Source organism: Hylaeus volcanicus, chromosome 1 (assembly GCF_026283585.1).
Source record: "Hylaeus volcanicus isolate JK05 chromosome 1, UHH_iyHylVolc1.0_haploid, whole genome shotgun sequence".
NCBI classification, from domain to species: Eukaryota; Metazoa; Arthropoda; class Insecta; order Hymenoptera; family Colletidae; genus Hylaeus; species Hylaeus volcanicus.
The window spans coordinates 32,622,317-32,648,858 of record NC_071976.1 but is presented as its reverse complement, the minus strand read 5'-3'; the positions used below and the strand labels follow the sequence as shown (position 1 = coordinate 32,648,858).

The window sequence follows — 26,542 nt, the reverse complement described above, 5'->3', positions numbered from 1 at the left end:
GGAACGTTGTTCTCTCTCGACGCCTCATTGTTGCCCGCTCCACCGTCAACACGATATACATATATACATATATATATATATATAGAGAGAGAGAGAGAGAGAGAGAGAAAGAGAATATATAGATATAGTATAGATATATATGTACATCTCTTAAAAGGTGGAAAGGTTGTGGAACGAAATGGTACCTATGTAATTCAATAAATGTATATTACAATTCAAATGTGCCTTTGAAGTTTTCTTAAAAATTGCCACGAACTTTCTGGACAACCTAATAGTATGAATACTCGTTAATCTTCGAAATAAGTAAAGAAACGTTGATTGTTGATTTATCAAGAATTCCGTATGCTGTCGATTTTTCCAAATCGAGTCGGCTTCAACCGCGTTTCAGTGTCGTTACAAGCTTGCCGTAATGACAATTCATCATCGAATAGCTTCGTTCCACATACGTTCCTCACCGCCTCGGTATGTTAATATGATTCGTAAGTGGTCTAAATAGGATGTCGTAAAGTGGGGTCAAACATGACGACCCCTAAGTGGCCGGGTCTTTCTCTCGATGCACTCTGGGTCACAGAATCGACGAATGATTAAATGCGTCCGATGGCTGTTTGTAATCGCCGCTAATCGTTACGTATGTTCGTATTACACAAGAATTTTAAGCGCAACGAAGTGTCTGATAATCATGATAACGTTAACACGATTACCACCGAAACGATAATCGACTGATAAGTGACCTAAGCGAATTACAACGTGAGAATAAACTTACTTAACAGCCAGTTGCGGAGCAACTAAGGATTTTTCTCCTACGTGTACATGCAGAGGAAGGTTGTCAAAAATTGTTGATAGCTCTTTCTTTTCTTATCCACATTTTTATCGGCGCTCGCCTCGATCTCGCGTAATTAACTTTACGCAAGCAACTCGCGAAAGAATCGTCCGTTACGTATGCAACAGGATGTAATGGAGCTTCGGTGTGTAATTAACAGCATTACAATCGCGTTACAACTATTTAATAATGTATCGAGCAACGCAGCCCGGTAGCCCACGGGAAATGAATGAAGAATTGAATTACAAAGTGGATGGCACACAACGTGTACTTAACTTCTATTAAGGCGTTGCCGATTTGCGATACAATATTGCAATAGCGACGAACGCGCCATTCACTCTGGTGTAAATGGTTTATTAATTGTTTTTCTTTATATAGAACTCTCGTACTCGAATGGGAACTAAACGGGGCTAAATGTGGTTAGCACGTGGGAAGTATTCATTTATTACCAGTGACAAATTTCGAGTAAAGAAACATGTTCGCGACGAAGCAACGGGTATTATAAATAGCAATATTCATCTATTTCCACCGATAGGGCACTTTCCGGACATTTTTACCGAATACAATCGTTAGGTAGACGATCGTCTACCTAATTCGATTGCATTAATGTCACTTTCTTAATAAAATTATTCGCGGCACGCGACGCGTCGTCTATAATCGCATCGCCGCTATCTAAAATAATCCGTTGTTTTCTATTTTAAATTTAACGTGTTGCCGCTTTTACGACGATACAATTTTGCCAGTTGTTATCATCGAGCGATGAATTACGTCACGCGACAATCGGGAGCATTACGTGTGTATTCACGTTTTGATACCACTACGTTGCTATCGCAGCCGCTAAAACTCGAGTTCCACCTTTATCCGACGTCGATCCGTAACAAATTTCACGACAAACGTGAATTTTTTATTACCACGGAATAGCAGGCAAAATACTACTCGTAAGCGAATAAAAGATCTACTCCGGTTTTCAAAGCTAAATCAAACCACCGTCAATTCTCCACCCCGAGTTCGAGCCGATCTGTTTGTCGTATTGGAACTTGGAGGAAGATCGCCTTGAACGATCGGAGATATCCAACTCATCTTACCCTTCTTCAGTAGTTTCTGCTTGAGTTCCTGATCCTTCTTGACCCCGTTACTTTCACTCGCTATAAAATTCTCGTTCGTCTTCGACTTCATTGTCCCTGTTGGTCGCGACTGTTGCGTAACGTTCCAGTGCCGCAAGGTGGAGTACACCTTTCGCCTTTTTCCTCTCCAAGCGAAGATAAGATTATAAATATCTCGATATGTAACGGTGTTAATTCCTCGTCGAGATTTCGAAATTTGCGGGAATCGTCGCGCAGAAAGAAAAAGGGAAACGTTGATCCACCGGTCGATCGATGAATACAGAGAACGGTTGATTCGGTTCAGAGTTACGAACGTGTCACGATCATCCGGAACACCACACCCGCGATATCATCGGCACGAGCGCCGATCGCAGACTGGCTGTGCGGCGGTCGATCGCGGCCGGGACAGGGGAGGGGAGGGGGGCGGGGAGAGATTCGTGCGTCGAGATTCGATTGTCAAGTCGCACGACTCGACTGACGTTTACTTTTCACGGTCGTCGTTGCTGTGATTGCGTGCAAAGATCGTGCACGACAGCTTCGGGCCAGAGGGTTGCGATAGGATTGACCCAGTGCTTGCTTACGATATTCGAGCAATCCGGTAATCCTCTAATTCAACTAAGAGTGGAGGGTCGAGTAAAATTCAAAATTTTGACCTTTTTTTTTTTTTTGTTTAGAAAATTAGTTCACCATCCGGAGAATGTGCTCCGACAATTTCAGCAAAAACTTCGAGGTCTAAGTGTACCTACAGAGTCGTTAAAGCGATGCGCTCCGAACGGTACGCGAAAGACTATTTTTAGATCCTGAAACTTTAAACGGATTTTTCTCAAAACACAAAATTTTAAGAAAAATTCAGAGGCATATTTGAATTTTGATGTATATTTATCGAATTATATACGTACCATTTTGTTCCACGACCATTCCACCTCTTAAGAAATGTACACGTATTATTTGTTTTCAGCCATTCCGATATATTCAGACCTGTACGGCCTACTAAAAATCGCTATGAACTTTCCAGACAGCCCAATGTTTCGAGTATTACTCGACAGAATTGAAAAGTTCGTAATCCAAGACATAATGGACGACACGCGAACTGTTATCAATCGGTACGTAAGTATATTCAGTTGCTTAGACGTCAAAATACTTATCTGTGTAATCGCAACGGCTATCAAGGCACTGGGAACAGGTATCAACGTATCAAAAAAGAATGGCTGAAAATATTTTTCTTAAACTTTTCCCGCGTAATTAAATTTTCCCACCCAAGTAAGCGGTTGTGAAGATCATTATTAATTTAGCCGAAGAAAAATTGTGAAACCACCTGACGGCGCATACCTTCAGTTTGTCGACATAACGAATGTACATATAGTCGCAGACGACAAACATCCAAACCGTTAGCTCGTTAAGATCAAAGGAATTCCGAAGTAATTCGGCAAAACACGACGAAGCCGTAACTTTCTCGTCGTTTATTAGTCTCGCTGTTGCGTAAGAACAATAACAGGACAGAAATAACTTTTCCCTAATCGAGTGCGTTTCTCAACAATAGGAACGATGCCGGTTTTACTTCGAAATCAATTACGAGACAGTGTTATTATATTACGAGATCTATGCGCACCGAGAAGGAAATTCTAGACTGGTCAGGCCTTATCTTCTTTCAAATAGTACTGGTATGTGTTACAGGAGCGAATGTATGCCATCGAGAAATACCTTGGAATCAAAGAACATTATTTACGCAACGGTATTCGAAAAGTTCGGTTTCGCGTGCTGGACTGCGTTGAACGCGATCGAGACGAAACTCTATCCGCTGTCTTTCGACTTTTTAACATAATCGACACCGTTCTGGAGACGATCGAGTGATCGCAGTCTTGAAGCATTAGTCGTTTTTACTTCGATTCGATCGTCTCTTCACCTGTAAGGTGAAGAGACTCTCGATATCACTTGCGCTAAAGCGAAGTAAAAATATGGTCTTCCAAAAAAGCTAATGCATTTCAGAACGTCATGGTAAACATGATAAGCGACGCTTGAGTAAGTCAAGCGTAATTGTATCTACTGCCAGACAATGCACATGATTTCATCATTTTTTTACAGATTATGTAACCGCAGAGTTACGTTACGTCCACTCGGGAGACTTCCTGGGAGGAGCTCCCGTCAATCAGTAACCCGGATATAGTGGACATTTAGATGGAATATCAATTCGAGAACATTTAAGAGAAAGGACACAATGTTCGAACGGCTATTTTTTATCTTTTAACAAAAATGCGCGTGGATTTCTCTATGCTTCGTCATGCATGCAACAGCTGCACGAATTATATCCGCAACACGCGATAAAAAGTTCGGAACAAACTATGATTTACTATAATCCGCGCGTAGTGTACGATAACTACACGATACTACAGGAAAAGAATAAACATTTTTTTGTAGATACCAACTTCGCTCAAAAGAAAATCAATTTTTGAAAATTCGTGGTATATGCGCGCGCGCGCGCGCACGTCGTATCGTTTCTATCTGCAAAACGAATTTTCCCAAAAATGAACTCTAGAGACAAGATTTTATTTCACATATTTTTATTAATTATTTCGTTCATCCTAGTCTCGATTATGCCACGTATCGCGGTGCAATCTACACGTTCAACGAGATTTACAGTTAAGGAGCCTTCTCGTTAGCGCGCATCGTAAAAACTCTTGGTCACAATGATTCCGGTGTATTTCACTGCACAAGATTTTCCCTTCTGCCTACCAGTGCAGCGTAAATCGAACACGAGGGGGTGTTATCGATCTGTAGCGCTTGCAGTTTCACTGAAAGCCGGCAATGGAATCAACGGTACTTCGAGGGCGAGACCCTTGTACTAAATGTATGTCAATATACAAGGGAGAAAGAAGAAAATCAATTCTATTCGTCGATCGTCGTATTATTTAGAACGCGGTTTGAACGCGTTCACGTTCGTTGGAAAATAACGTACAACAGTTTCGCGAAAAGTTACAATGCGATTACGATGCGGTTACAATACGATGGTAGCTTAAAGTACAATTTAAAAATAATCGATTTGTTACAAATAGAAATCACTCGGTGTGAGATTCAACACGGTCGCTGTTAAGGTCGATTCAGACTATACGACACGGACCGTCACGTTCCGGCAACGACACGTACCGGCACCGACACGACAAAACATTCAAACACGCGTTTTAATGGAACTATTCGCACTATTCCCGTTGACGAAACGTTCAGGTCGGTGTTTGTTGAGTGTGAATAGTTCCATTAAAACGCGTGTTTTAATGTTTTTGTCGTGGCGGTGCCGGAACGTGTCGTATAGTGTGAATCGACCTTTACGCGAAGTCATAGCACGCGCAAAGTATGTCGCGAAATTCGAGTGTATAAATACCGACCGCAATTTCCTACGATATAGATAACACGGTGATTACACTCGAACGAAGTGAATATCTAAAACCAATGGACGCATATGGCGCTACACTATACTTGGGAAAATACAGGACAGTTCGTTAAGTGTGTCACTGTATTTGCTCTCCTCTTCGCCAGATTGCTATTAATCGTGTTTGACAAAAGACTAGACGCGACCGTTGCACGGGGACGGACTGATATCCTGGTTCGCGTATTTCACAGCGCAAAAGAAAATACTGCATAGGATAATCGTAGCAGGATGCATCGCTGGTTCGTTCCAGTGCGTCGCCGTCGCTGCTCCTCTCGACGATGCATACGTATTGAAGCGCATACACGACGCATCGTGCAAGGTACGGTGGTTGCGTGGGTAGAACGCATAATTGTGCGAGCAAATTTACGAGCGTGGCGTCCTCGGATACCGTCCTGGAATCGCTAGTGCACGCACAAACGGGCCACGCAACAGATATTTCCACTCTCGTCGATATTTCGCGCAAATCGGGAACGAATCATTATTTTCTGTTAAAACCAATCGATTCGTACACTCGTGTGTGCGTATGCCGACCGGATACGTCTGGCAATTCGTGCAAAGTTTTACACGAATCGTCGAGATAGTCATTCCGTCGAAATAATATTTCCGTCCGCGTAAATATAAGGATTTGTTGTAAAGTTTAAAAACGAAAATCGAACTCTACGTACTAACTACACGATAAAACGTACGAGGCGATTATGCAACAGCTATGACAAGTTGAAAAGCTGCAGATGATACACGATGCGAACGTGCCTGTATTATTTTATCTTCTCGTGTTGAATCAATGAAAACGTATAATACGAATGTATGAGAAAAGAAGAAACGAGAATTTCCATCTGTACTTCGTAAAGGTGGCAGCCCTAGTAGAGGATCGAACTCGACCCAGCGTACCGCTCGAGAATGCAGGTCACTCGCGAATAGCGCGAAAATAAAACGAACAGGAAAAACAGTCAGCGGAGGTATACATACGTCCGGCTCACCCTAGGAAACGTCAAACCGATGGATCCACCTATTTATAGAGCCCCCGAGCGAGTTTAACGGTTACGATCCTCGCGGAAAACATTCGGCGTGCTCATCACGAGGGAAAAGCCCGTGAAAATTGGACGGGAATCGCAGGATACAGGGGCGTACACCCGCTCCCACACCTCTCTACACACGACACCCATGTATACATACGCGCACACAGACACGCTTTTCTGGTCTTTGGCAACGACAAGTAGTACACGAGCCACACGCGCACACATCTACCGTGAACGACGAAGCCACGAAGAGACAGAGAAAAGCTAGCCGGCATTCGCCACTTGGTTTTCGCCTTTTACTCACCCATCTCTGCAGTCGTGCACGAGCTACGATAGTTCTAGATCACGGTTCGTCGCTGCCGATGAGTTATACGACCATATTACAACACTGGTCACGAATAGAAACGTCGTGCTCACAGGATTTCACTTAGGAAATCACAGGAAATGCAAGAGACGTTCTCACCATCGAACGCTCAACGTCCGACATTGTAGTGGCGATCGCGAGCGAACTCAACGATGCGCATGCGCGCCAGGATCCAAGCGTTGGTACGACGTTTGTAGCGCCACGTGGGAAAAGTTCACCAAACTAAAATGTGGAGCACGAACGCGTATATGGATAAATATACAGTACAGGCTTTTTTTAAATTGTTTTAAATTATTTAAAAGAAAGTAAACCAGAGAAAGTGTAGGCGCGGTTCAAACGATTTTCGTCCTTTCAAAAAATATAATTTTTGCCCTCCACATTTTAGTCGGGTGAATTTTTCACACGCGGCGCTACAAACTTTGTACCAACTTTTAATACGTGAGCTGGACGCCCTGCATATCTGATCGCTAGGATTTCTTTACGAGGGAAATTTCAAGAGGAACGATTCAGATTTGAAAGTAATTGTCTTGATAAAACATCGTACGATAGATTTTAAAATAATGATACAAAATAAATTTTCGAGGAAACTTTGAGGTGGGAAAGTGAAAACAAACGCCTTCCGTTAGTGCAAGCGTATTCATCACAGAGAAGGTATACGATGGATCAGAGATGGGCGATTGACCGACATTCGGACATGGTTGCTCATGGAGACCTCTGGTGGTTGCGCTCAAATTAATTGGCCACTTCTGCTGTAGATCAAAGATGGTTTACAAATCGATTAGTTGGACGCGTAGCCAACCGCGGAGCCAAAATCGCTTGGACGTCTATGGCAGTATACCATTTTATCCGTGATTAGCCATGTACAAATCGAGTTCACCGTCCTTATTCCAGCTAGAGTCCCAAAATTGAAATCGCGTGACAAAAAATAACGTTATTCGTAGGATTTTTATCTATCATTCTATTCTATACCTCGTCTGTGTCGTTTATCATCGACGATGTATAGGATAAAATAGATTAGAGTTTTCATCCCAGATTTGAAGAACATTCTCCATTCGAAGATGGTAACTTTGGAAACCGTATTCAACCGAAGCCCGAAACGAAACTGAAACGATTTGAAATTCAGGGATCTCGTCCGATGCTGCCTACATTTACATCGTAAAAATTACTTATCAATTCTATAATACGCCAACATCTACTTCTCGGAATATATGGAGAGCTGACGTATATAGTACGTTACGATAAAAAAGCGTAGTAAAGCGTTGAGTAATAATTAAACGTTAAATTTTGTCCGAAATAAGTAGCTCGCAAACAGTTTCAATTCTTACCACTGATAGCGCTGGCGTCTTTTTTCTGAGCCGGTCATTCGGTATTACAGGAATCTATTTATTATCGATAGGTCGCTGTGTTGTCGATGCTCGAGCATCGAGTTTACTTCAAGTATCTTCCAGATGGAGATCCTATCACCTTAAGATGTTCTTTCGTGGAATGATTCAAATATGATGCATACAATTTCTTAATTACGTAAACCTGGCTCATTCGGGTTCGTTTTTGTGGGCTATCGGATCGCGAACCACTCTAACTTCCTAACTGTAGTTTTCCCTGAAACATTAATCACGAAAGTTTTTACGTTAGATACGTAAATAGAATGTGCCGGCCATGACAGGCTCGCAACAGCGTTATTTCTCGCTTCATTACTCGCTAATTTGTAATTTCTGATGATTGCGTGTCCTCGACCATACGGCGAACCGAGTAGGAAGAAGTTGAACGTCATTCGGGTCTCTATTCTTCGTTATGTTTCGATCTCGCATCGATCCGACGTCATTCGAAATTTCCACGTTTAACGGTAACCAATTCGGATTGAGTATTTTTTTGTTGTTTTCTCGACTTCATCGAAGGCCTCGAGAAAAGAGTCTGTCGCAGTTTTCCAAGACGTCTCGAAGGATAATAATAAAATTGCTGCTCGTATCTTACAGTGTCTAGAAACATATCGTGGATATCGACGGGTCCATTATACCGAGCTGCTCCGACGAACCGTAAAATTAGGTAGCATCGTTATCGAAATACTAAACGAGAGTAACGAACACTCGTAGCGGATTGTATCGGGCCCCATGCCAGCGTCTCCGATGGCTCCGATAAAGGCCAGACGTGAATTGCTCCGCTTCGAATAATTGACCAGAACCGGCGTTTATCGACTCGTTTCATTCTGGTATCGTCAAACTGTTAATCGACGTTGATCGAGGAGTTGGTTTCTTCCGTTTGTTTCGTCAGCGTTCGAAACATCGATCGACCAGCCGATGATCGAGTTCGCTACGTACAATGAGCTCGGGTTACCATGTTTCGCGTACGTAGACTCGTTGAACCAGTGGAAACGGTAAGCGGTCATTGGGCGTCCATCGATGTGCGACTGCACGCGAAACCAGCTTTCCGCAGTCTTTACTTGGTCGTTATCATGCGTGGAGAGATCGAAGGTGGTGGTAGGATGGAATTAACGTGGAACATGCAACCGCGTTTAGTTACGAGGGCTTTAGCCTTCGTCGAAGAGTACCTGAAACGTAGAGTGTATTCGTGGATGGTTGGCTGTATTCCGTTTTCCGTTAAAGTACATCGAGACTCTGGCGAATTCGCAAACGATACTCTCGGCGACGAGGTATTCATCGATCTTCGCGTTTACGGTTACGAGATAAGGCATCGCGACTTGCTCCGTTTTCGTCTCGACGACGCGCAAACCGCAAACGGTCGGCGAAGAGCCGAAGAGGGAGGGAAGACGATGGTTAAAAAGACAGCGATTAGTCAAGCGAAATCGTCCATCACGTCTGAACATACGAGGAACACATGCGGACTAGCTTCTGCCGCACCTCTCGAAATAGAGAGGGGTGGGGCGACCAGAGGGACGAAAGTACAGAGTTCTTTTCGGCTAACCGCCTACTTAATTAAAACAACATTAAGCCGGCCGGCTTACGCCGTTCTCCATGGACCGTGCAGCGGACAGACGAACCGCGAAACACCAGAAAGAAGAAGGTGGTGGAAGGAGAAACGCACACGAGACGAGACGAGACGAGACGAAAAGACCAGCGTCATAGCTGTTAAATCTCAGCTGTAACTGCTGCCGCGAGGTTGCTGCGTCGCTGGCTCATAAACCACGTTCCTTATTAAATTATCTACATTTCGACGTCGCGTTGCTCATCGTGCTTCCACCATCTTGAATCCGGCCAACTACGACTGTCCTCGCCAACCGATCGTACCTCTACTCTGAGAATAACCGAGGTTACCATTTAGCTCCGGTAGTTCTCCTCTTCGATAAACGCGGTGGGTATCAAAGATCCACCGAATCAACGAGTCGTTCGTTCACGCTCGTTTGGCTGGAAGAAGACGTTTCTCGTCAACGATGTTCAAGCCCCATCGTATAATTGCTCGGAACTACGTCCGGGATTGGCACGTCAAGTTTAACCGGCACAGTTTCCTCCGGTGCAAATAAAAGTGTGTATATCTACAAGACAATTGCGAGTGTTAACGAAGTAGTGGCCATCGCGCCACTGGAAATAGCGAGCTGCCAGAGCACGCTAGCCAATTAAGTCTGAAAGCATGAAGGGCGAGAGTTTCTACTTCCACCAGTCGCAACGGCGAAGCTTTGCGTCGTTAAACGGCGAGATTTAAACCCATCGTGTGCTCCTCTGCTTTTTACAGTTGTTAGTAATTTTACCATCGATACGACGATGGAAATCCATGCTGACATGGCTAATACAGTTGTTCTTTGGCGAAGAAAATAAAAAATTCCACGTAACTCGACCACGAATCGAAGACTATGAAAATACACGCATTTAAACCGAGGCTAATTCGGAGTAGACACGCGCGCTGCATCAGAAGTGGAAACATGCAAGCACGCGCTACCCAATTAAGCGCAATGCTGAAGACGAAAGGGTGAGAAACGACCGTGACACTTAGCAGTCTTAAGTAGCAAGATTTAGAGGCGGCAGGTGCCCCGATAGCATCCTGTTTGTACCTCCGAGTAGTCGGTTTTCCTACGGGCCGGACGGGCGGCCACCTCGACGGAAAAATGCGTGAATGCTCGCCTTTTGGCAACCGACGCGACCGCGACGCCACGCGTATTAATAATAAGCGCTTGATGCCGCGCCAACTGTCTTGCTTTTTGCTCCTGCGAGCAAGTTCCTCTAAACTACGAAACTAAAGATGCTGTAACTAAATCGTGAAATTTTCTTTAACCGTAAACGAGGCTCTCGTTGATGTAAAAAAAAAGGAAAGATCTAATATTAAGATCGATCCATCGTGTTCGTCGAACTCTGCAGCATTCGGTGAGATTTCTCGAAAGTGGTCACAGTCAGAGAAATACAAAACGACCGGCCAGTTGGGGTTCCATGAATAAAAAAGAACAATGTTCGTTTTGCAGCAACTTCTTGCCACGCACGTCCTGGCAGAATGGGACGTTCCTTGGGGTAATTTAAATGGATCGATTCGTCCGAACGGGAGGTATACCGTCGATGTATCGTGCAGTTACTCACGAAAGAAACGCGCGATCGTTCTGCGAAAAGTAACCACCACCATTGTAATAAAAATGGCGAGGAGAAACGAGGCGGTCTGATATCATGGTAAAAATGACCGCCTACGAGTACCTATTTAGCGTATTGTTAAGGAGCGCACCGAAGCGTAGCTCCTTCACGAACTCGCCACGTTCATTCTTACAGAGACATTGTGACCGACGTATTTTGTACCCAAATAAGTCAGTCAGAGAAATATGTAATTGTCATTCTCGGGTCGGCGAGTGGTCGAAAATGATGGGAACGCTTTCGAGGGATTCGCTGGGTCGCGGTCGTTCCGTTGCCACGACTCGTACCGAGCCCGCGAAAATTCCCGATTAACTTTCGTTTCCAAATTAGCGATCGACCGTGATAACAATTCGAAAAGTTTTGTAACTGGCGAGGCATCGTCCCTACGTGTAGCTGAACGTAATTGTCTCTAGAGGAACATCCCAGGTCTTTGCGGTTACGCGTTTTTACCTTTTCTCGGGGGTTCTTATTACCGAATGATCACCTGCGTTTGTCAGGTGTTGTACTAAAAGAGCGGATATAGGCTCCTCCTTCCTATTTTCTTCGATGAATCAACGGCACAGTTTCTTCGAATCCTCGCGTTGTGCCCTCACATTTCAGAGAAGAAGAAAACCGACTGTTTAGTATTGACGGCGGGAATCAATCGAACCGAGCGTTTCGATGTGTTCATCAGTCGTATCAGCCAGTACCGTATTCGTTTGCAATTGTTTAGCACTTATCCGGGGCTGTTGCATGGTTTCACAAACAGCTACGACATACGCTGGCCGTGTGTCATTCTTCGTCTCGGCATACGTGAATGGCGCATTACCGCTCGCGGTCTCGCAAACGGTAGTGACACCTGAGCAGTAATAATCGTATACAAACGGCAGTTCATTTTATAGTTTGTTGAGTCGTCCGTGGTATGGGTTTAACGCGGCGGGCGCGTCCATTATTTTTCTCGTTCATTCGTATGTGCATGTTTATTGGGCAGTAAAAAGATCGACGCGTCGCGTCCCTGACGTGCGTTCGGAAGTTGCAACAGGGCTGGTGCGCGGGGTCAAAGGAAAAAAAGGAAAATTATAACACCGTTCTAGCTGGCCGATCGATACGGAAAATAGTAGAGCTTCCAAGCACGTACATAAAAACGACGGGTTTGTCGATATTCGTGGACGTAGACAACGATAAATCGCTGACGATTCGACGCCGATAAGTATTCGACGGTAAAATGCGTAGAACGATTATTCGCGTAAGTTTTTAGTGTCCGTACAATATTCAAATTTATCGCAATAGATACGTACGTATAGATAATTGTAGACTTTGAAATGATAAAAGTTTCAAAAACAGGTTCTTCGTTGACCAGAGTTAACGATCGTATACCGCTTTAATGGTAACCTAGAGTCGATGTAAATATCGTAGGCTGTCTTCGACCTTCGCGTAACCATTAACGTACAGCATGATCATCCATTCCCGTCGATAAAAAAAAATTGGTTGAGCACTCTTCGAAGAGGAAAAATACACTTTGAATCGTCGACGACCAGAACGCTTAATCGCGTGGCTTGTTTCGTTAAAGGAAGGAATAGAAGATAATGGAAACGTTTCGTAGCTCTTGCGAGGAAAGACGTAACGAAAGGTTTAAACACATTGTTAAAACTCTACTTAGCGCAACCTTTATGCATCCTGAGGGACACGCCCCCGCTTCCTGGTCCGAGGTAGCGTCTACGGAGCCACTCAACGCCGGGAATCGAATATTATATGGAGATTGCCGTTGTTCCCGGGAACACTAAAGGGTTAAGGGCCACTTAAAATGGCTGTCGTTCGTTCGTAACAGAGGCAGCTTCCCTGTTCCCTTGCTCCTCGTTCTTTCTGCGTCGTGGCAAGGGTAGCTGGTATTATTGTTATTATTATTATTATTATTACAAAGAAGAGTTCGTGGCATAAATAAATCGTAAATCATCCGGCGTCGTAAACGTCGAAAAGCTGCGAGACAGTTCGGACCGTGCGATCACCGCACAATGGTGCCGCAATTTTGCAATTTGAACGCTTATAAACCCTGCACCCCGCAACCCTGGCCCTTGGCGTACGCCCACCGCGTTCGTTCAGATGGGCGCGAGCGCCACGAATGAAATACGATTATTTTCTTTTACTCTTTTATTTTATTTTTGCCGATCGTTTCGCGACGAATACACGACGAGTTCGAATGTATATCGGATGACAATGATACGCATCGAGAAACATCAGCCTCCTTTCTTTATACGAATCGTTCCAATTTTTCTTCGTGGTGTTGCCAAGGTGCCGCATCATTCTTTATTAGATACACTGTCGCGTAGGTAGCATTCCGTCGATCGTTCTCTACGTTCGAAGGAGACTGCCTTTTTGCCGGCGTCGATATGCCGCTTCGTTGTCTTCGCGACCGATGGAACAAAAACGTTTAACGAACTCGTTCCGATCGAACGATTCCGCCACGTTGCGGCGCCGTGGAATCGTTTTCTTTTCTTACCGTCGCGATTAGAATAACGCGGTGCCCGACGCTTCCTTAAAACGCCGGCGAATTAATCGAAACCTTGATCGATACGTTCACCCAGGGTAAAAATGAAACGTCAAATTTCTACAACGACCCACGATACAGGCAGTGGTCAGCGAGCGGTCGAACACGCGTAAAAATTAACCCGATTACCGTGTTCGGTGTCACTTTTTTCGACGTTCCTCGAGGCGACGCTATTAAAGAGTAAGCGTTTCCCGACCGTATCATTTCCTCGTACTCTGCGAATGACGCAATGCGATAAAGAGGGACTAATTGCGAGAGAGCCAGACGCGGCAGGGTTGGTGGCTCGGGTGTCCAAGTTTCAAAATAAGAGCAGACTCGCTCGAGGGTGCAATTAATCACGCCGGAAAGAGAGCCGCCTTCCGGGGTTTTATTAACCAATTACCCGGGACGCGGTATATTTGATGCTCCGGATAAATAGCCGGCAAACAGCGCCGGGAATTCATTAGCGGATGATCGGGCCACCAGCGCCAACTTGATCGTTCCGATTCGATGGTTACACGGCTGACGATCGAGATCTAGAAAAAAACTGTGGAAAGTGGGAATCGCGTTATTCTTTACCGGTGCAGTTTCGCGTCTATAACGCTCGAAAAAGGCTAGATAAGGCGAGGCAACGATGACACTTTATGGCTATAAAAGGCTTTATAGCTTTCGGCTGCCGGATGTTCAGAACCGGCAACGTAAAAACTTATTTGCACGATAACCGGTGTTTCCGACGGGTTTGGATGATTGGTGCTCGACATGCGATTCGAATAGAAGGAGCGGATCGCGAAGAGAAATCAGGAACCGTGGGAAGGGGGACAAAATGGGAGGCAAACGAGACGCATCTGTTGTCTCCGGATTCGGCTCGGGAGAATCACGTGATCAAGACTCGAAAAGCACTCGAAAAGCAGTCGAAGAGCAGTCGAAAAGGGCCGCGGAGTCGCGAATCGCCGGGAGGATTTCGCTCGTGAAACGCGATTTCGTGAGGAGTGAGCCGCGCTTGCCATTGTGAAAAGCAACGATGCCCGAAAAAGAGAAGAAGACGTCAAAGAGGATGCGGCGACGATATATAGAGAATAGCGTATTGCAGTTTAGAGGAGCGCGCAGTGTGCGGTTTGGTAACGCGTAGCGGCGGGCGTAGCGTGTGGCGTGCATACCACCGTGGTTGTACGACTCGTCTGGTCTCGTCTCTCTATCCCCCGCGGACGACGCGCTCTTTCTTTCGTTGGCGGAGGTACCAGCGGCGGCACCCTTTGATCTACCCTGGCCACGCCCCCTTTTTTCATTTTTTCACTCCTTAAAAGGCAGATGGACAAAGTGTATTGTAAAGTGGGCAGCGCGCCCAAGAAGACAGTCAGCCAAGAAGAAGAGAACGAAGAGGCTGCGCGCGATGGAGAAAAACAGATAGAATGATAGATCTAGGGGCGAGAGGCGGCGCGGACGGGGGAAAGGAGTGAACGAGAGAAACCCGGGGGGTAGAACGATAGAGGAAACCGGCCGAACGAACGAGCAAGAGAGAGGATCGCGCTGTAGGTGAGGCTGCTGGCTCCGTGTCCAGTTACAATTATTAAGGACTCTTCGAGCTGAAACGGTAGAGAGAGGAAGACTTCCTAGCCGGAGAAGGAGGCAACGATCGGGGCGAATGCTTCGCTAATTATCCGATCCCCGCGTCTCGGGGCTAATGGGCCGAGAAAGAGCGACGGAGAGAGCTGGCGACCGGCAATATCCAATTGATCATCCGACAAACCTTGCCGATGAACGAGGAACTTCCTATCCCTGTCGCGTTCGTCCAGTGTAAAACCTGCCGTGCATCGATAGCGCGGCGATACCAGCCGAGCGTAATTCGCGAGCTGCTACTATCCGAGGTTGCTGTACGTTGTACGCTGTACGTTGTACGTATCCTCTCCTGCATCGGAAACCAAACCGACAAAAATCGCAGCGTACCTTTGCCAGCTGTTAATCAGCCGAGCAAGAGATCAGCGGACCGGTCGCCTGTGTCTCGATTGTTTGGAACAACGCTTCTCTGAAACCTGATAATTCATTTCACGGTGGAGTCACGTGGTAAATCGAGACCACGGTAGTTGGCAAACTATTCAAATTTTTGGCGAATCACGGTGGTCCGTGAGCTCGAGGGTTTTGCTCGTGCCCAGACACTACCATCGTCGCGCGAGCTGCGTATCGTAGGTGAGGCGAGTCGACCGGAGTGCCGAACTAATTCTCCTGCTTCTCTTTTTCTTCCTCGTTTCGCCTCGAACACCCTTTCGGCTCCGCGCGAAGAGCTACACGCGATTGTTGCTGTCTTTGCACGGGTTATCGGCGTCCGCTTTCGCGGCGAATTACTCTGTCCCGAAATGATGTCTTAATTGGAGCATCGGAAAAGGAGGAGAAAAGGACCGTCGCGAAAGGGATTCTTTTATCGACCCTTTGGGTTCCCAGCTACCGATCCGATCGATGAAAATATAAACTTGGAAGAAACGCACCTTCCGAGAGAAATGCCTAACATTTGTATCGATTCCGGCATTACTTAAGCGCTTCGCGGTTGCCGTGTAATAAACGATGTCGACGACGAAACGTGTAATAACGCGCGCGTATGATTCGAATGCCGATGAAGCGGTCGGCGCTTCCGCGTTTCCTTCGATTCCATTTTAGTTTAACCACCTGGAAATAATTGTTCTATAGTAGTTACGAAAGACGCGGTAGTAGAGTAAATGCGGGGTTTCGGGCAAGCATGATGGCTGGTCTATCGCGCGGTGTATGATTTCGAGGATTCTTTGCACGAACTTGGCCACCTCGGAGGAAAACGATCGGCCGTCGAACGTTGTGCCGTTTTTATTCGCGCGTAAGCATTTGTCGTGGCATCGAAAGACCGAAACACAATTCATCGTAAATACACGCGTGACAAGGCGGCGGTAATTTTCGGTCGTAATACATATGACGTGCCGACGAGTTCGTTACGGAGCAACGATCATCCCCGATATCAACGAATACCTTTCGTGCGGTGGCCTTTCGTTCGTGCTCGTTTCGCGAGCCAATAACTTGTTTCGATTTCCCTTCGGAACGTTTGATGGCGTAACGCGTCGCGTCGGTACGTAACTTCGGAGGAGGTCCTCGTCCGAGGAGGCCTGTCGTATCTCCGATACCAGTCGTTCGCCATGTTACGAAGGTCGAAGGATGTGGTTATTAAAATTGCAGAGAAGGTACGGACCGGACTTCCTCGAGGTAACGAGTACGCGCGCTTAAGAGCGAAAGAGAGAGGAGAGCATTTGCGTGTTGGTTGCTATCCGCGTGTCGTTATGACGTATAAAAATCGCGAGAGATTTTGGCATTCGGCTGGTCGTCTTTTTATTAAAGCAAACTAATCAAGATCTCGTTACGAACGTGACTGCTCTGTTGCCGTTTACGCACCTGTAAGATTCAAGAACGAGCAAATAAGATGTACCCGGAACAACAAAGGAATCACATGGACGGGTCTTTAGGAACATTAGACGCCATCTTTGAAGCAGCATCGCGTAACTAATGGAAGGAAACACGGTAAGGGTGGCTTTATGAATTCTAGGCATCGAAACGCTGCGTCATTAGGACCCCCCAGTCTGCGGGAACGGTGGACCGTCGATGATCTCTGTTTCCCTTAACTCGAGTTTCTATCAAAAACTGGTAAGCCGTCCGAGTAATCGACAAAATACAAAGCATCCGTGGCTTTAAAGAGCCAAGTTTATTCAACGATTACGTAAACACTTTTGAACGTCGTTTACGATCCTCTCTCAACACCGAATGATACGTATGAATTATACTTGCGATGTACTGCTGTGGTTAAAATTGACGAAAGAATTCACGTACGAACGGATGACGGATAAAGGTGACGGATAATTATCTATATAGACAGACAAGTAATGTTACGTTACAATCGAAGCGCAAGTGTATGTGCAAGTACTTAATTGCCTCCTTTTACATCTTTATTACCGCGTGCGCTTCGGGATAAACTTTCTTGCTTAAATACTTTGAAACTAGAGAAATTAAATGTTTTAATTGAGGACGTTTCCTAGCTTGCGATAGTCTCCATATTTAATTGGTCGAGTTTACTCCGTACGACATTATAGCCGAGACAAGCGAAGGGGCACTGGTCGATAATGTCTTTCCTAATTTGAAAAGTTTCCGCCGTTCGCGGGATATAAGTTTCGAATTGTTCGATCTACGCGGCACGCGAGATGCCAAGATTTCGCGCGAAATCAATTTTCTCGTTCTCGAAACGAACCTTTAGTTACGAAAGGGGACAATCTAGTTTTTTAACGAAGATTTACAGCGAAGCGACTAGATATGGATTATACTCGCCATTCCACCGAGTTAGGTCTAGAATCGCAAAGGTAGTAGGTATTCCGTTTAACCCGATAATTGCGTCGGATTGCACCTGCAACTATGACAATTATTAGAAAGTAGCGTTTCTTCGACGGTGTACAGACGTACGTGACTTATATTCCAGTGTTAATGATACTAGGAGCGATTACTCGCGTACACGCGGATAAAGAGAAAAGGTTCGCAGATTAACGGAACTGTTTAAATGAAAAAACCGTTTGAACCACGAGTTATCGAACGTGTCAGCCATTCGCCGAAATCGCAAAGTCCGAACGATTCGAGTCGTACACGAATTCGTCGTCCATTGATGATAATGATTACGGTCTGGTGTCGGAGCGTCGAGAAAGGGCGTAATTTCCACCCCGGAGCGTGCAACCTGTCGTTTTATCCACGAGAACGCACAAATGTGCCAGACTTTTGAGATGAATTTCCGAGAGCAGTTAGCACGGAAGGACAGCTATCGAAGCGGCTTTTGTTTATTAACGTTTCTCGAACTTTTACGCGACACAATAGCTCGGTCGTCGGTCGAGGAAACTGTCGATCGTTTAGCGAACGTCTGTTTGCATGAAAGTTGGGAGGGACTGTTGGATAATTTGCACCGGTGCGACGAAGTCTCGAATCGAACGCGGACGCCACGTACGACCGAAAACCACTTACGGAAAATAACACTGCTGCGTCAAAGACGCGACGAGATGGCGAACAGACGGTTGTCCCCTCGCTGCGTCGTGCTTATTGTTTCCGATGCTTCATTTCCGGTGGAATTTGTATGCTACGGTATCTATAGACACATTTTGGCGATCTTGTATACGTGATTTATCGAATTGAAATGTAAACATCCTAGACCAGCTATTTAATTAAATACGATAGAGGAAAGTTGCAAGCAACAACGATGGCCGTTCGATGATGGGACGGGGATCGGTTTCTTGAATATTTGATGCACCTACGACGCCGCGGCGGCCATATTGCGTGCCGCGGAGCATTAAACAATAAGGGTTGTTAGCCTCTTTATCTATAGTCTTAGCTTCTATACGCTGGTAGGCTTTGCAAGAGCAACGACAGTGCATTATGGTGACTCGCGTGCAACCACGATTCTTCCCGTCGTCGAATGGCAACGTCTCTGATCGAGTCGCCATTTTGCGGCGGTCACTTTGATAGTCTATTTCGTTTAATCTGTCTTTGATAGAATGACGAATAATTTATACATCGCGTCAAGTTTCTTCCTCTCCAACGATAAAAGAACGTTCCAACGATTCTCGCGTAATTCGATGATCGTTGATTAATACAATGTAGGATGTTATTTGTACTCGTCGGTCTCTGTAGTTTACGACACGTTCGTTTAAAGAAATTGTTCCCAAGATACCCCGTATTTCTCGACGCCGACGTCCCGTTTCTATTATAGCGAATACTTGAGGCTCCTTGCACAGCACGATATAATGTATTATACTGTACGACGACGCTCGCACAAAGTTATCGCAATGCAATATGTATAATAGTATGCCGCGTAGACTGGAGCCGTCACCCGAGTTCGATGCAACCGTAGGTCCGCGTTCGTAACATAGCCTACAAACTCTCTTGTACTCGTTAGTTATTCGACGGTAACGGATTATTTAACGTAACCTCGCGGTAGTAGAGCATTAGAAGTTTGCCGATTTCGACGAAACCGATACGCGTACCTACTATCGAAAACGCACTCGTTTCAAATATCGCGACCTTCCCTCGTAGGTGTAAACGACGGTGTCGTAACGGGCCAAATGTTGCAAGTATCGCAAACGGACAGTTTATATTTAGCGATAGGACGTGCTGTCCGGGGTACAGCTACGATCGTATAACGCAACGCGGTACAGTTGTGTACTTTATCGACGACTCGCGGAGCGTATTTACGAGCATACACCCACGTTACGATAAGATTACGGTTTTCAGCTGCGCTAGGATTCTATTATAGCAATTCGTTGTTCGTAGGAAGTACACGGTGAACATCGTGGTCGCCTGTCCTCAACCTATTATTCTTCCTGCTTTCTCTCTCGATATCCCGATTTCAATGCACCGTAATTGCCTGTATGAAAACTTGTATTTATTGCTTCTCGATGTTGCCACGCCGCGCCGCGACGACGAGGTCGATCGTAGGTCAAGTTGCTTTGCGAAACCTGGCGGGTCTAACGAACGTCGTTTCGGCGGATTTAGGGTGCCTTCCGCGAAAGTCTACGATGGAAATAGGAACACGACGGTCTCGTGACGAGATCCAGTAAAATCCGAAGCGCAAATAGAGTTCCGTAGGTGGTGAAAATTAGTTACGGTTAGATTACCGTTGTTGAAGCGAATCGAAAAGAGGTCTAACGCAGACCGCTGATGATTGCTGCTGGAACTCATCTGCATCGACGGAATTCGTTTCAGACACGAACTCGCGTTTCCTCTAGTATTTCTCCTGCTCGAATTACAACGATACCCATCTTTGCTTTGCGCATCAACTTTCAAACGGTTGCATTCCTTCGAATAGGCGCGATCGATTCGACTAAACTCTACTCGTTTTCCGTTTATGGAGATTTTTGGATAGTTGGTCCTGTACGCGTAGCTAGCTCTCTCCATCCGAGAGTTAAACTCTTTCGACGACAGAGAAGAGGCTTCCGGCTTTCAGAAAACGCGAAAGTATCCTGCAGATCGGTAATTAAAACGATCAAATAAGCGAAAGAGACCACGAAGAAGCCTGTGCACGCCACAGCAATTCCGGCGTTGATGCACAGACGATCCGAGGTAATCAACGAAATACCGTAACGTCTCGTACCGTCTTTTCTCCCGCAGTTTCCCCCCGGCGTGCGGCGCGTTCTCTCTCCATTATCGTGTCCGCGCCACCCCGCATGTAAATTGTCCGCCGTGTTTCCACCGGCGATGGTATAATATCATTTTAATGACGAAAAAGCCGCGTCGGTGGCAATTAATCCCCGGAAAAAATCGGCTGCAGCACGTCGTGTGTACCGTCGATTATTATTGCCGCGTCTCTGTCTCTCCAGCCCGGTGGCGTCTCGTTCGCGCGTTCCTGTTCCCTCTATCCTCGTCTCGTCGCGATCCAATCCTGGACCTCTCGATTGCACGACCGTGTAGGTGGACGCGAAGCTGCAATCGAGATTAGAAAATGTCATTAGCCGGGTTCCGGGGCTACGGACCGTTTGTCCGATCGTAGAAGCGGGCTAAATTGTTGGAAATGTTCCGTGGCACGAGACGCCACCGTGGCGTCGCTGATGGACGCGCGAGAGGACTGTCAGGAGGGAAGGGTATGCGGGGGAATGCAAGATAGCAGACCACGAGTTATTATCCGCACTTGGCGGAAACTTTTCGTGCCGCTGAATAATTATTGCGCTGGAACGGAGAAATTTCGCGCGAAAGGACCGTGCCTAGGATAACCGTTTCAGCGATCGAACGGTTAAGGAATAATATCTCTTTCCATACTCTAGGAATCGATCGATCGTACGAAATTGATTTTTAAAATGAAACGAGATCCGTTTTCGCGATCGCGACGATTCACCCTCCATCGAACGGTCGCGAACACTGCGTGGGTGTCAGGTCGCCCCGAGCAAGTTAGAAACACTCGGAATAAAATAGCCGTGCCAGCGAACGATGAATCAGTTCGATAGTCCCGAGAGCGTTTTTAATGCCGCTATCCGTGGCAGTTGTTCGATCGTGATTGCTCTCAGAACTCGTAACTACGTTCGCGGAACGTCGGACATAGAGTGTGCTCGGTTCGGGGCAAAAGTTTCTCGTAAAAACTACCCCGCCGTATAATCAATCTTTCGATAGTTTGGCGTAATCGACGGCGCGGCTGCCCGTTCCGCCGCGAAACTATAACGGTAATCGAGGAATACGCGCGCGCCAAGTTATCGTGCGAGCAGTAATTGGAAGATGATACACCGCGTTATGCTTTTAACCGAGCAGGGTAATTGCTTGTGTAATTCTTAATTTCACGTTACGCTGGAATTCCGAAAGTAACCTCCCTTTACGGCGTATCTTCCATCTCGCTGCACACGCACGTAAACTCGCGCGCGATAGACAAACTCTGACACGCTTCGTTAACGTGGCTTCGGACTCGAGCTAATTAATTCGTAGATAATTTTTAATTTCACCTTGCAACGCGCGGTTGTCGACAGCAGACTGATTTACGACGACGATCCCTCGCGTAACGATTAGTCGACTATCTCTTCTTTACGGACACAAACCGGGATCGATTGGTAATCGCAAAGAGAAAAACTAGTAGCACCGCGTAAGGAGGGATAAGACATATTCTAAACAAGTCATAGAATCGCTGTAGTTACGCTATAGAAACACCTGGTGTAGTTGCGACAAAGCTATTCGACATACTCGAAATAGATGCTTCCATCGTTTCTCCATGTTGGCAGCTCGATAGGTGATATCTTCTAAACGGTCGCAACCTTGCACCTTCGCCATTCATTCCGTTCCAATCGTCAGTTTCGTACTAACGATTTACCAGGCGTACTGCCAGCTTGTTCGTTTCCGTTCGGCATTCCTCCAAACTTTGGGTAGCGCTTTCGCTGCTTTGCAATTTACCAGTAAAATCTTTACCCGTTTATATCTGGTTCCTATCCGCGTGTTCTTCCTTCAGGCGAGAGTTTCGCGTACAAGTCGAACGTTAATTTATCGTTCAACCAAATAACGTTTGCACCGCTGTTGGTACCGTTAATCGTATCGTATCAAACAATTAATCGCGACATGAAGCACGGGATTGAACATTCGGGAGAAGATACGCACGAATGCGAACAAGTGATCCGATATCGATATAGCCACCAATTATCATTCGTTATCGCTGGCAACCATTACAGACTTTCATTAATTACAGCCGATTTGGCGTGGTTGTGGATCCGAATATAATATGCCGATTAGAATGTCGACAACGGTACGTCTTGGCCGATGCTTACACGTGTCCGATGACCGCGACGCGCATCGTATTATTAAATGTCAAAGCGTTAATGAAACGTACAGGTAACGATCTAACGACACGTCCAGTAATTGCCAATACCGTAATATGAAATATTAACTATACGCGTCTAGCCGCTACTACGGAAAAATTCTCAACTCTTGCACTCTGAAGGGGAGTTCACAGTCTGAGAAAACTTGAATTCGCGTCTCTTATCGCTCGTATCGGAGCGCTATCTCTGATAGCGGGACGATGGAGTACACCTAGAGGTGTGTGTAAAAACGTCGATGAAGAAACTATGTACGCGAAGAGAGAATCGGGAGAAAAGGGCTCAAGGAACGAGCGATGGCTGGAAGAAGAAGGAAGGACACAGAGGTTAGCGTGGCGGGTAAAGGGATTCAAGGAAGGGTTACCGAGTGGGGGCAAGAGACGGGAGAAGTGACTCCCACCAGACGCGGGTAGGCAGAACATCAAAGGGAACCGACTCCTCGTTCGCGAGGTGAAGAACCGGCCATCTCCGGGCCACACACGAATTGCTTTTATATACTTACTTTAAGTTCTGTGCCAGTAAAGTGTAATACCTTTGAGCTTATCGTACAGCGCAGTCATTGCGAACCCTGGTCTACGGAAATCTGGAAGTCGAGCTGGTTTTCGCATCGTCTCTAAATGAGTTTGCTTCGCGTCACCCATGCATGTTTTTCTATTCTAATTAAAAGATTAAATATAAGTAAATAATGTTTACTTTACTCGACGATATCGATGGATAGATTGCTTTTAAGTTCGCCGTTTTTTGATCATAGATCAGAGATGACGGCGAGGACTTCGTATCGCGAGTCGCCACCTCTGCCCCGGTAGTCAGCCGTGGTACCTCGGTCTTTTAATTCTGACGTTGCTAAATTGAAATCTATCCGGCGAAACGTGTCACTCTCGCGCGCATCGAAGAATCGTTCCCGTCGGTCGAATAAAAAAAAAAAGATACGAACAAAAGGTCGCGTCGTGTAATACGGGCGCCCGGTTCTTCCATCCGCGTTTGAAATATCAAGTCATCAACAACTATTCAGCGAGGACGAATCACGGTTCCCGAGCATGACGAATCCGCCAATGTCGTTGGCTTCACGGAACCTTCAACAGAGATCGGCACAGGCGCGGCCGAGTGTCGTTCGCGATCGACAGACGACCCTCGAGGTGTGTCAAACGAAGAACGGGGGGCGTAGTGAGTCGTGAGGCGCGAGCCGGAACGGAAAATTGATGGAACGTCACGGAGTTTCTTCACAATGGGGCCAAGCCCCGCTCGAGCACCGATCCTCCACGAAAATCCACACAACGCGGTCATCCTCTGAATGGCCCATAGACCGATCCCTCGTTCGCTTCCCCTCTTGAAAAGTGGTTAGTGAAACTGATTCGAACTAAATGGAGCCTAAATGGAGTTAGAATTGACTGGCGGGAACTACGCCGTTGGCTTTTGTACTCGCTGGACACGTCGAGTTTTCGACCACCCCCGAGTCTCGCGATTACGTCTGAATGCGACTCGCCGGACCTGAGGAACGAGGGTGTTTTCACGGCCGTATCGCCGCCACGGTGCCACGCGCTGCTTTTTTAAAAGAGCAATAGATAATATTGTTGCGACGTTATGAAGATGCCGCACTACAGCTCTGAGTTACATCCTCGCGACGGTGTGAAGATGTTGCGACGATGTGAAGTTGCGAAAACGAATTCCTGCGCTTCCGGTTGCCAGGAAGCGGCAAACTTTTAAAATAGAGGAGAGCGCTTTGAGAACTCAAACAGAGAAGACGTGTCGCTACAGGTCTCTAAGATTATCGTTATATTATCATTGTATTGTTAAAAAGTTATAGTTTGTTAATAAACTTTATATTTAATTATAATGAATTCTCCCTTGAATGCTTCAACCCCCCGGCGTAACACGCTCGATCGCCTGCACAGAAATATTCCGGTACGAAACGTGCTGGAGTCGCATGCGACCTCTCTGATCAGACGGTCTCGAACGGTGGATCATCTCACGTTTCGCGGGATAAGAGAAAAATATTTATCGCTCGACGTTACGAGCAGTTTCTGTTGAAAGGGCAATTCCGTGGAATCGTATCCGTCTCAGGGTCGATTAGCCGGATCACTCCACACGTCGCCATGTTGGTTTGCCTCGACTGAAAACGCAGCAGTAACCGCAACAGGAAATACACGAGGAATTTACGACGTCGTATGGCGACCGAGCAGTGAGCGCACAGTGCAATTGCGGTTAATATCGAAGCGCAGTTTCGCAAATAAAAATATCGCGGACATCGAATATATTTTTCTTCGAGAAGACGAGACCTTTATCGGACGAGTATGCTCCTTCCATTGGAACAAGGAAAAAATACCTTAAATCGAGCAGACTCGAGTAGACGATGGGAAGGGATCGCAATTTTTCATCATCCGGAACTAATCGTTCGAATTTATACGTCACGATATATTATTCCGTATTAACATGACAAGAGGATGGAAAGAATTCTCGGGTAGTTTCACGTAACGTATCGGTGGCCAACGGTGATTCGATGCAACCAGGACAAAGAGGGATAACCTCGAAAGATCGCACACGCCCTTTTCTACGCGAACCAGCCCCAAAGTAGTTCGAGGATGCAACTCCGGAAGAGCAGCCCCGCCATCGTCGATGCTCCCTCCGCCAATTATCGGGGTCATTCAATGAAGAGATTTATGTAACTCACCGTGATGGAGTATCCGACTTTCCCCCGAGGCGGGCGAACAGCTTGAACGACACGTCAAATTGCAAAGAATAACTTATCGTGCCCGCGCGTACGTGTGTGTATGTTCGCGCGAGATGTTAGTTAACGGTGCGTTCGTCGACAGCTTCATTCGTTGCATTCGAGGAAGGGGAACATTTTACGTGGTACGAGGTTCGGTGGAGTCAATGTTCCAGTTTTTCGTTCGACGAAGAAACTAGCTCTTGCTTTCGAGTAATAATTATCATCCGTATTTTTCTTTTCGGTTGAGATCGAGACGTTGGCGTTGCATTACAGCATACGAGGATTGAGCGAGTTAAATGTATTCGAATTAGGCTGTTCAGAGTTAGCACGCTTTCCAAACGGTCCGTCTCGCGATTCTCGAATAATTTATAATTTAAATGCGTCGCCCGCGGGCAAAGTCTCGCAGAGAGATATTAAAACCGTCGAGAGTCGTAGATTAGACGGTCGCTTCCAGTTCTGCTTCAAGTTTCGGCCGTTCGAGGCGATGTCTCATAGTTGCTCGACCGGTAGCCGTTGGAGCGATTTATTGGTATCGATGGGCGTGACTGGCACTCGTTTGCTATCTGCTCACCACTCGACGTCCTTTATTACGAGCTTTGGCAAATACCGTCCCACGCATCCTATCGCTCTTCTTTATTTTCTTTTTGCCTGCGTGTCTCGTTTCGGAATTTTGTCGTCTGGGATAACGCGTTCCGCATTATCTTCTTCGTAAATTTGTTCCTGAAT

At 46.2% G+C, this 26,542-nt stretch overlaps 1 protein-coding gene across 11 annotated transcripts in view; it reads right to left on the bottom strand.

The window, feature by feature from the left end:
* Positions 1-6,861, bottom strand: part of LOC128872471 (actin-binding LIM protein 2) — a 25,910-nt gene extending 19,049 nt beyond the window's left edge. For 4 of the 11 annotated variants that reach the window (XM_054115208.1, XM_054115219.1, XM_054115215.1 and 1 more), the window contains exon 1: positions 1,906-2,282. In XM_054115208.1, the coding sequence (XP_053971183.1) occupies positions 1,906-1,996 (91 nt within the window). In that variant the 5' untranslated portion in view covers positions 1,997-2,282. Of the gene's footprint in view, positions 1-1,905; positions 2,286-6,664 lie in introns of those variants that run through there. The other 7 variants (XM_054115238.1, XM_054115281.1, XM_054115289.1 and 4 more) reach the window with 4 other exon arrangements.
* Positions 6,862-26,542: the final 19,681 nt, after the last annotated feature.